The 11454-nt window shown below is 38.4% G+C and overlaps 2 protein-coding genes across 4 annotated transcripts; both read left to right on the top strand.

Annotated features, from left to right (window-relative positions):
* Nucleotides 1-175: 175 nt before the first annotated feature.
* Nucleotides 176-1929, top strand: LOC117478302 (fatty acid-binding protein, liver-like). The gene is made up of 5 exons (XM_034125296.1): nucleotides 176-244; nucleotides 383-470; nucleotides 545-717; nucleotides 1414-1503; nucleotides 1805-1929. Exons 2-5 carry the CDS (start codon nucleotides 392-394, stop codon nucleotides 1853-1855), a joined length of 393 nt encoding a protein of 130 aa, XP_033981187.1. The 5' UTR covers nucleotides 176-244; nucleotides 383-391; the 3' UTR covers nucleotides 1856-1929.
* A 494-nt stretch (nucleotides 1930-2423) lies between these two features.
* LOC117478270 (serine/arginine-rich splicing factor 10-like) lies at nucleotides 2424-7337 on the top strand. 3 transcript variants are annotated; one of them, XM_034125251.1, is made up of 6 exons: nucleotides 2424-2591; nucleotides 4093-4392; nucleotides 4879-4985; nucleotides 5596-5767; nucleotides 5851-5904; nucleotides 6388-7337. In XM_034125251.1, the coding sequence occupies exons 2-6, from the start codon at nucleotides 4226-4228 to the stop codon at nucleotides 6602-6604; spliced, it is 717 nt and encodes a 238-aa protein (XP_033981142.1). In that variant the 5' UTR covers nucleotides 2424-2591; nucleotides 4093-4225; the 3' UTR covers nucleotides 6605-7337. The 3 variants fall into 3 exon arrangements, with proteins under 3 accessions (XP_033981142.1, XP_033981141.1, XP_033981143.1); XM_034125250.1 differs by lacking the exon at nucleotides 4093-4392 and adding an exon at nucleotides 3827-3931 and having other exon boundaries at nucleotides 2438-2591; nucleotides 4882-4985; XM_034125252.1 differs by lacking the exon at nucleotides 2424-2591 and having other exon boundaries at nucleotides 3943-4392.
* Nucleotides 7338-11454: the final 4117 nt, after the last annotated feature.

Here is an 11454-nt window from a genome sequence, read left to right as displayed (position 1 = left end):
ATTTGACCCATCCTAGTGTTAGGAGTGGGCTGCCACTATGTACGGCGCCCGGGGAGCAGTGTAGGGAACGGTGCCTTGCTCAGGGACACCCCTGTAGCACTTGGTCTTTCCGGGACTTGAACTGGTGACCTTCCAGTTGCCAAGCCAAGTCCCTATGGACTTCGCCACCACTGTTAGATTTTGGAAAAAGAAACATCGATTCAAGCATTTCCACATGCACCCTCCTGCCGTATTTCATTTATAAGTGAGTTATGTTGTTCAGCCCACCTTGCCTCTCATTGGAAACTTGAGTCTAAATAACAGGGATTTGAAGTCCCTAACATGCCAACCAGCAGTGTGTGTAATGTGAGAGTTTGACAACTTGTACAACAAACATCTTTAGGCAAGCATCATGACCAGCAGCATGGATTTCTGCGGCACCTGGAAGGTTTATTCTGAGGAAAACCTTGAGGGCTTCTTAAAAGTCATGGGTGAGTATATTTTCATATTTAAAGAATGTATTTTCTTATGAATGCATACATCATATATTCTTTTTCCTTTCAAGGTGCACCTGAAATGATTATCAAAATGCGAAAGGATGTCAAACCGGTGTTGGTGATTGAGCGGAAGGGCTCAGACTTCACCTACACCATGAAGACTCCCCTTGGCACCAGAGCTCACTCATTCCGCCTCGGCAAGGAGTCCGAGATGACCGTGGCGGATGGCAGGAAGTTTAAGGTAATTCAAACATTTAACTCTTCATGCATCATGTGAGCTGATGATGTCAGAATGAAACCCTGAAAATCAGCATTTAGACTTTGTAGGCTTGTGTCAGCATATTATAGTGAGGCTATAGTTTTTGTGCAATTTTAGATACAAATCCAGTTTTTTAAGCAGCTAGCAGTTAATGTAATCTGATTCATAAAAAGATAAACCAACATCAGATACAATGCTATTTAAATAATGGACATCTAAGGAAGATTGATGGGGTTTTGATGGGAAGTAAAAGAAAAGCTTTAACTTACATTATACTGTTTTGGCATGTATTTGTTATTGATTGCTAAATCGCTGAGAATTAGATCATCATTTGTTTATTGCCACGTAGGTTTTCACACACAAGGCATTTTCTTAGTGTATAATTGTGCATACATAAACACAGTGAGAGAATACAAATGTGTAATGGAAAAGAGAATAGAATATTTAGAAATATTTGAAAGACTATTGTGAAACCTATTGAAGGATTAAACGTGTAAACAAGAAATATAATGTACAAAAAGGAAACACATACAAGTATATGACAAATGACTAACACACAATATGTACAGTAGCCTATATCTGAAATAAAAGTGGATGCAGTGTGTTGTTCTAAAAAGTGATATTATTGTTTAGTGATGTGCAATATCATGATAGATAAACATTGTTATGAATGACCAGTGCACTGTCAGAGAGGAGAACGGGAAGCTGATCGCTAAAACTGAAAAGTTCACTGCTGTCCGAGAGCTCCAAGGAGACGACATGGTGGAGGTCAGTGGCCTTCATTATTTTACAAACCCAGGGATTCAGTGTTAGAAATAAACTTAGATTTAATGACACATGATCTTCAAAGAAAATTAAACAAATAAAGGAAGGTTTTTGCAACAGTTAAAGATGGATTTAACGGTTGCATTTTCTGTTGTTCTCTGTTTAATGCCACCGTTTTGTTACAACAAATCCTAACCATGTATCCACTCAGCTATTCTTCCAGTTCACACTCTATAATTTTGTCAGTTTTTTTTTTTTAACATGAAACTGTTTCGTTTCTGTCTCTGCTTTCTCTCTGTTCCAGACTATCACTGCTGGCGATGTAACTTTCATCTGCAGAAGCAAACGAGCCTGATCCAGGCCTGAAGCTGAAGCTACTTTAAGCAGGGAACCATGTGGATAGCACATTGAAAATAAATAACTTTCATTCATAAATAATACCTTTATGAATACATTTGAATGATGAAATAAACCAAAGTGTGTGTTTTTATTCAGTGGTGGAAAGAAACTAAGTACATCAATCAAGTGCTAAATTAGAAATGTAAGCTGCTAAACCATACCATGTTATGCTACTTTAGGCCTCTACTTCACGGCATCTCAGAGACAAATATCATACCGTTTACTCCTCTACCTTTGTCTGAGGTTTCAGTAACTTTTATTTACAATATTTTGTCTTCAGAAAATGTGTCTGTCCAGTACAACACAAAGACTTTCAATCTCTTCTGTTAACTTAGTAATACTTAAGTTATGTTTTAAATACATCGCATTTACTAGACGTAGAAGAGTTTTACTGTGTGGTTGCATTTACTTTCTCGACACCTTTTTAAACAAAAATAAAGAATTTATTGTTTCTGCACAGCTGCAGGTGAACAGCAGAGGGCGCTGTAGGTTTTTATTCCCCCCGTTTGTTTGAGAAGAAGAACCAAAAGGCGCCCTCCAACTGCGCATGCGCCCAACATATTTTCGCTGCACCAGATTTTTCTTTTCTTCAAAAAAACATTTCTTCTGCATAGTGAGTGTAACTTTATGGCCAAATACATGAGGCCCCCATGCTCGTCTTTGTTCGTCAGAAACATCTCCGATGAGTCCAGGTGAGTCAACACTCGGAGAAAGTCAGCTATCAAGCGCTAACTTACTCATATTAACGGCAGCTAACTGACTTAGCTTAGCTGCTAACGTTAGCCTCCTCGCAGAAGCTTCAAGTTACGTTTAACCAACATGCAGAGGCGCTTTATGTGTGAAATATTTATTAGCTGCTGCTCATAGTTAGGCCAATCTGTAATAAGGTGTCTATGTTAATATTTCATATGTCGGTACTGTATCTTTGTTTACATTCCGTTTCTGTTGCACGGTTCATGTGTATACATTAGCTAACGTAAATAAAGCTACGTTAGCTTACTTATAAACAATACTCTTCAGTAATATTACATGTGTTGGTGATTTGCAGGCAAAACAATTTAAACGTATTATTTAATATGGTTATAAGTTGTTATCAAGCCCAACTAACCGCTATGTCACAAACCGTTATTTCAGTTAACCGTTATTCTTTTGAAGTCTGTTATGGTAAGTAACGTCTTTAGGGTTATACATTCATTCTATTTCAATGACAGGTTGCTATGTAGCATGAGCCAACGCACACACAAAAGCAATTAAGCTTATTTGCTTTTTCCGTCCTCAAATATAAAATACATATACATTTTTTTATATAAAAACAGCAAGAAAAATTGAAAGGATAGGACAACAAAATTATGCATTTTCGTTTGTATATATATGTGTGACCTTTTCTGAAAAGTTTCTTCTGCAGTCTGCAAATCACCAAAACACTGTCAACGATTACCCTAACCTCTCTGCTGAACATCAACTAATGACTTAAAATATCTCACTGTGTGCTGATCTCACACGTAAATCAAAGGTAAATCCAAGTACTCCTCCAAAAAATCTAGTGTGAATGGAGCAACCGTCTCGACATGTCACTTTTTTAGACTTTTAGTGAGTTCTAACCTTGAATTTTATGCTAAAGACAATAGTGTACACATCTTAAAGGTTCAGTTCATGCCAAAACGCAACATAATTGTAAAACAAAAAGCAACCACTAGAATAAATAAAGTTCCTAAGCTGCAGCCGAACTGAGAGCAATAACACAGAAACCTTGTGAACAGCTGGATCTGTCACCAGTTAAGAGGTCAGACAGATCTTTAGTGTTTTGGGGTGAACTGTCCCTATTGAGCCCTCTGAACAGCTGTTCTCCCAGCTGCCGCTGAGTGATGATATAGTTAGAGCTTCCTCTGATGGTCAGTTGAGTCATAATTTTATTTACGGTGTTCAGGCCTGAGGATTTGCGGCGTGAGTTTGGCCGCTATGGGCCTGTAGTAGATGTCTACATCCCACTTGACTTCCATACACGCCGACCAAGAGGATTTGCATACATTCAATATCCTTTCCCAATGAGTGTTTACTATGTTGGTGCTCCTGCTAACAAAACATTTTAATTTCCTTTTCAGCTGAGAAGATGTGCTTTTTTTTGTGACATTATTTCATGTATTTATTTTTGATTGAATATCTAACGCACTTATTTTTCTGTTATTGCTTCAGAAAATGTTAAAGCATCCAGTTGTGGAACCGGCCACAAAGAGTAACAAAGACCCGTGTAGAATAGCTGTAAAGACAAGTCTCACAGACCTTCAGGATCAGAGGGAGGGAAAAGGTTGAAAAGAGAAAGTAAAGCATGAAGAGGAAAAGGGAACGGAGACAAGGCTTGGATATGGCGGCAAAGAATTGGCAAAAGAAAAAGAGGTTAAAGAGGAAAAGGCAAGCAGCAGTCCAGAGTCTCTGTGGGAGTCCATTAAAGAGTGTAAAGATCAAAATGAAGTTCAAAGTCAAGCATGGGCAAAGGTAACAAGTCTGAATTATTTGTATCCTCACAAGACAAATTCACAAATCTGACAACAAAATCATCTTTCCTTGTGATATAAATGACATTTGTATTTTCATTATGATCAAGAAATGTAATCAATTATTTCATGTATTTGATTTTTTTTGTATTTGTAGACCTGATCGCTCACAATGATTACATGTGTTTGAAAATGCTTCATCTTTTATCTCTACAAAAATTAACTGTGAGTGTATTTTGTTTGTTGTTTTTTCTCTTGCTAAACTATAATAAGAAATAATAGTTTGTGCTTTTTTCTTAAATGTTTTTGTGTTATAAGTCAGGCCATGCAAATTTGAAGAATGCCATTTTTGTTATAAAGAGAAAACAAATTGTGATATAAAAGTTTATTTTCTTAAGTTTCTACTTCATTGTGAAAGGAAGAAAACACTTTGAATTTGTGTGGCCTGACTAAAACTGCGATCAAAAGAAAACCCTTAACCACTCAGCATATTTGAGGATGTGCGTGATGCAGAGGACGCTCTTCACAGTCTGGACAGGAAGTGGGTTTGTGGCCGGCAGATTGAAATCCAGTTTGCCCAGGGTGACAGAAAGAGTAAGTGTTAAACTCTATTGTACCTTTTTATTTGTTAATTCCACAAAATACTGTAGACTTTGACAGAATGTGTTTTTGCAGTCAGAATTGTAGTTGTCAGTGTCACTTGTTTAACACCTCCCTCAGAGCGTTCCTTATTGTTTTATTTTATCGGACATTTTGAATTAAAAAAGTTGTTTATATAATATCTTATCATATGTATTTATTGCACATTCTTACTTATTTCTTTTTGTCTTTCATTGTATTTCATTCTAAAAATCAAACAACATTTACGAAACCTAATTTCCCCGGGATATAGAATGTTTTTTAAAATTCTGATTCTGATTTTTACACCATTACACATTAGTGGTACATTTACTGTATGATCCCCTGAACAGCAATCATACAGCGTTTCTAAATGACTAAAAGAGATAGTAAATGTATTAATACTGACAGACCTAGATTGTAGGTATGAGTCAATGTACTACTGGCAGCACTGTAAAAGCTTAATGATAGCATAAAGACTAGCATTATAGTGTAACAACGTCAGTAATAAACAAATACATTGAGCCTTTTGTGCTTTGTTTTTTTCTCGGAAATGTAACCTTCTGATCACTGTCTTTATCCTCAGCACCAAATCAGATGAAGACAAAGGAGAGGCATTCTCCGGGCAGATCGTCTCGATACGACGACCACGATCGGGACAGCCGGCGCAGGCGTTCGCGTAGTCGCAGCAACGAGCGGTACAGATCACGCAGCCCCTCTTATGATCGCCATCGCAGGCGATCAGAGAGTCCTCGAGAGTGAGTTTCTCTCTGAGCAGTCTAACACTTGTACTTAAATGTTTCTTTAAAAGGAAAACCAATCTATTCATGTCTGTGTTCAGATCTCGTGGACAGGTGTATGGCAGAGGAAGAAGCAGGAGTCGTGAGAATGAGAGGTACATCTTCTTTCTCTTGATCATGCTGCTGTCTGTATTACTGTACAAATACACTTGCAAGATTTATTCTGGCAGACTTATTGTGAAGTGATACTGTTAGGTAGTGAAGTCAGAGGAAAAACTGAATGTACAGGACAGTTATTTTAGTGCCTGGAAATGTAGATAATCATAAGTGTCTTAGTCACGGGTCACAAACAATGTTAGGACTGATGGCTTCCTGAAGCATAGAGAGTAATATGGAGGGCTACTTGTTTGGTATAATGTTCCTGAATATTGTGAATTTATTGGGTCCAAAACAAAGATATGTAAATAGCTATTTTAATCGCAAAGAGAAAAACAATGTGCCTTAGGGAAAAAAGCTTCCCCTTAGTTAATGTGTGACTTAGGCTATTTTAGACTCAATGGCCCCCTATGGGCAAGTTGTTTCTATCCCTGCTATAGTATAATAGTACTGGGCTCTAAACGTTCTCATTGTGTCTTTAGATACCGGCAGAGGCCTCGAAGAGAGTCCAGAGCGAGATCCCGCTCCAAATCTGCATCTCCACGAGAGAACGCCAACCCTTCATCGTCTTCCCATTACCCCGAGGAAGAAGTGCGACGGGCCCACTCCCCAACCCGCTCCAAGTCCCGCTCAGCTTCAAGATCACGCTCTCGTTCCCGGTCCCGATCCTGGGCCGGACGTAAGTCAGGAGGACGCTAGGAAAGTACCCCCCCCCCCCCCTCTTTATCCGCCGTTATGTCAGATGCACCCGAGTTGGTTCATTTGACAAATGTTTGTTTTGACATGAATGTAACGTCCGCTGAACCATTTGTAGAAAGCTTGTTTTCGCAGCTCCGTTTTAAGAAAAATGTCGGTCCTTCGCTTGGTTTTATAAAATTGTATTGGTGAGATTCCCCCCCATATAAATATGAAACAGGTTTCAGTGCTAGTCGCCCAGGAATAATTATCTTTTTTATATACTGTTACTGATAATTTTGTTTTCTAATCCCTATGCATCCATTTTTTCAAAAAATAACATTCAGTATTTAAAATTGAATCTGGTGACGAACCAAACCATCGTTTCTGTGTGTCTTAACGCAAATCATTTACTTTAAACTTGACTGCTGAACTGAGCAGTAGTATGAAAGTACTGCGGGTAAAATACACAGATTCGCTTCTATGGTCCTAAAGTGTTAAGATGTTATCGACCATTGACGTTAACCACAAGCTGTTTAAAATGTACATTAATCTGTTTAAATGTTGTGTGTTTTCTGTACGGTTTTCAAAAGGTATTTTATTTTTGGAACAAAAGTTTTCTCTTGGTGTTTACTCGGCCGTGTTGATGGTTTTTCATTTAATCCCGTCACTGCATGTTTAATCTCCTAATCTTCTACCTTTATGATGAAGAAACTGTTATTTTCAGTAATAAATGGATAACGTTCAGAATAAGGAATCCGTGCCTGACTTCAGTTTGTAAACTCTGCTTGTACAGACAAATTGGTTTACTGTGAGTTTAATATTATAATGCCAAGCCCTACTTTATTTAGGAAAACAAAATAAAACGAGATGATAGAAAAGTGCTGGAATTTAGCACTGGCTCCCTCAACCAAAAAGCAAAGTGTTGTGGCAAACAAAAGTTTATTTTGCTGACACTTTTTTCCCCATCAAGATAATCCTAAAATATACACTTATGAAAAACACTTTGTATCTTAAATGCAATCACTAGAAGGTGAAGACAACCATATACAACCTAAACCATGAACACATGACTTCACCTCCACTTGTCTTAACCCGGATTTTTATTTTGGCAATACAACTCAAACCCCAGGCTCCTCCAACAGTGCAAAATATAATATTCAAATGGTTTTAAGAAAAACATTATAATGCTATTGACATAATGGTGCTAGAAAGTTGCAGGGACAAATACAAAAATAAATGCATAAAATAGAATAAGATAAAACAAAATGTCCAATTAACTTATAACAAAAATGCGGTCTCATTTAGCTACTGTATAGCAACCACCCTTTTTAAGAAAATGGTTATATCAGGAGTGGGGAATTCACTTACATTTTTAAGTCAGTGAACAAAACTTGAACATCTCTTAAGCTTGTGTTAACCCCAACTCTTACTACAGGTATTAAAGGTCACCTATTATGCAAAATGCACTTTTTGATGTCTTTTATACATACATGTGTGTCAGGAGACTCACAAAGTGTAAACCTAAACCTGTAAATATAAACCTCTCTCTTTTCCTCCGTACCCACATCTCTTTAAATAGGGGTACAACGGAGCTGATCCAGATTTTGTGCGGTCATAACGACATTATTAACATGTGGGCTGGCTTTACAATGAACTCCTGGCAAAGTTCCGCCCACGGCCCAACCTATCAGAAACGTTGCTGTATGAGAAACAATGTAATGGAGAGAATATGTGTAAAGAAGCTGGATGTAAAAGGTACTGTCCTTGTGGTAAAACCGCAAGAGAAAAAGCATTTGAGCTCCATACTGTTTCAGAAATAATCCTTGATGTGGTTTGGAACATACTATGGCGTTTAATCACGGCAGCATTTAGCTGAGTTTCTGCTGGTAGACAGCCTTCTCTTCACAGAGCTCACGGCTTGCTTCCGGGCACTCCAAAGGGGCGTGGCCAGCAGCAGCTCCAAAGGGGGCGTGGCCAGCAACATTTAAAGCTACGGGCCCAGAATCAGCACTTTAGTAACAGGGCTGAAATAGCGGCCATTCTACAATGGGTGAGTGATCTGTTTGGTATTTTGAGCAAAACACTTCATAGACATGTTTTGTATAGATATAATAATAATAATAATAATAATAATATTGGGAGGGATGAAACCCTCTTTAATGGTCACACAGGCAGAGCACACAGCACACACAGTGAAATTTGGCCTCTGCATTTAACCCATCCTAGTACTAGGAGCAGTGGGCAGCTATTGCACAGAGCCCGGGGGGTGGGGGGGTTGTCCGGTGCCTTGCTCAAGGGCACCACGGCAGGGCAGGAGGTGAACTTGGACCTCTCCAAGTAGCAGTCCACACTCCATATTTAGGTCTGGTCGTGGACCCTACGGCTCACAGTCCAAGCCCCTACTGACTGAGCCACTGCCGGCCCAATAATATATTGTTCAAATATAGCATAATAGGTGAGCTTTAAACCAAAAAGTTTGTTGGGTTCGACAAAGGGAACAGAAAGTGCAATTTAAGTGTTTTGAGATACATTTTTGCCCACAGTTTCCCCTCCTCTCTAACAGCCTGATGTGCAGTACTTGTTTTTGGTTGTATGAGAATAAGTTTGAACTACAGTTTTCGGGCGTCTGCATGGAAAACAACCAGTCCAGCCATGGATATTGATTTCCTTTTAATGGACCAGTGGCTGGGAAAAACAGCTTAAATTAGATTCACAGTGACGAGGCAACCATGTATGAAATCGGACGTGTCTCATTGATCCCTGCATTGAAAAAAGGAACATTGATTAAACAAGTACAAACGCAGCATGGAGGCTTGATGGGAGTCTGTCAGGAATAGCTGCTTTAAAGCAAAGGGTAGCTTACAAATACAGGACAAACGGAAGCAAGATAATACTTTATTTATACTGTAGTTATATCTGACAGATAAGAAGACGTACAAATGGAGGCTGAACAATAACAGAGTTAAGTTCTAAACTATAGTTATACAAAAAGAAGGCCAATCTGTATTCTTGTGTTGTTGAACATCTGTGGATTTCCCATCCGCCGTTCTGTGTCAAAGAGCAAACGCACAGTGGGACGAGCCTGAATCAATTAGTCAATTGACTGTAAATATGTCTGTAATAATTCTGATTATTTACAAATGTAAGTCATTCTTTAAACATAAGTGTCATCTTAAAGGGACAATTCCCCCCACAATCAAAACGTTTTTTAAAATGTCCTTCCTGTAGTGCTGTTTCTTAACCTAAATTGGTTAATTTTTTATCCGAGAGTGTTGGAGATATCAGTCTGATGTAAACATGAATGGCGTCCTCTGCTGAGCTTTATCTCAGATGAGCTGCAGTAAAGGAGCCCTTAGCTAAATGGACTGCATTTATATAGTGCTTTATCCAGTCTTAACGACCCCTCAAAGCGCCTTTACATTCTACAAGTCCTCATTTCCTCATTCATCACAACCCATTCATACAGAGGCAGTGACTGGATACAAAGTTCCACCTGCTCAGAGAAACTAACATTCACACACTGTTGGCCAATCGGAGAAATCAACATGTTGATTGCAGGACCTGGGATCGGAATAGTTCAACTTATTTTCTGCTCGCATCAAAATCTGTGGATAATCTTAAATTATCAGGTCATGATTACTGATTTAGTTTAATTATATTGGAAAGAAAAGCCATCAAGAAGGACATCTACTTTGACCTATTAAACAATAATAAATTGTGAGCCAGGTCAAACCACCCACATTATCCAACACTGCAGTAACAGACCTGTGAGCTGGATGTGAACTTCAGCTTCACTGCTCATTGCTGTGGCTCTAGTGCAACATTTCTTCCTTTGTAATAAGTACGGGATATATAACCAATATTTCAATATAACGCTTCTAAAGCCTCTCCTGTATTTTAGAATCCACCTTTAAGGCTCTCAGATGAAGATTCCCATCCCTGTGCATCCTGTTCTGTCCTATCTGCATTCCAACAAGTTCAGGGTCCTTTAGGTTCAGCCAGAAGACACAAACCCCTTCAGCTCACCCTTAATGAGTCCCAGGAACGGGCAGTCACTCCATTCATTCTGCTGCGAGGGAAATGGCAACAGAGCATCACAACAGTATCGATTGAATTGTCTCTGACAGGCTATAAGTTGGCCAGGGATCATTTGCTTTTGTCCAGTGGAGGCTGTTTGCCAGTTTGTCCTTTGTTTAGAAGAGGATGCAGAAGATAGAAGATGTACTCGTAGGATTGTGTTCAGCAGCATTAAGGCCTTCGTTGTTGCATTTCATATCCAAGATGATAGGTAAGGGAATTAATACTATTCTAATATCTTTGATGCTGTTAAATGTTGATTAAATGTTGGTTGGTGAAAAAAGGGGCATATTAGGACATAGCAGGTTCATTTTTGGAAATATCCATCAAAAAGAACTTTCTAATCCCTGAGATTTTTCCAGAAGATACAATCTTTTATATTTTATTAGATTATATTTGAAGATGTATGATAGAGTAGATCCAACCTTGGCCATCGTAGTATATTGATCAAAATTCGTAAAAAAAATAAAATATATTGTTATTTATAGAGCAATCAGACTTTTTAACACCCAAATATCAACATTGGTATTGGCCCCAACATTGAAGTAATGGTTGGACTATAAACCTAATGATTCACCTTAATGAAGTCAATTATTCCCATTATTCACACAATACTAAATTACACAATTTTATACCTTCTACACTCTTTAACAAAGTGTGTTAGTTTGTTATATAAACCACAAATCTAGGGTTTGGCTTCAAGATAGTTGGCCTATGATGTGTCACTACAAAAAGATTATCACTTTCTGATTTAAAAAAAAACCCAGTTAGCCATGCCATAATCTCCCCCAAAA

Source organism: Trematomus bernacchii, unplaced genomic scaffold (genome assembly GCF_902827165.1).
Source record: "Trematomus bernacchii unplaced genomic scaffold, fTreBer1.1, whole genome shotgun sequence".
Taxonomy (NCBI): domain Eukaryota; kingdom Metazoa; phylum Chordata; class Actinopteri; order Perciformes; family Nototheniidae; genus Trematomus; species Trematomus bernacchii.
The sequence above is the reverse complement of the archived record's forward strand: the minus strand, read 5'-3'. Positions and strand labels throughout refer to the sequence as shown.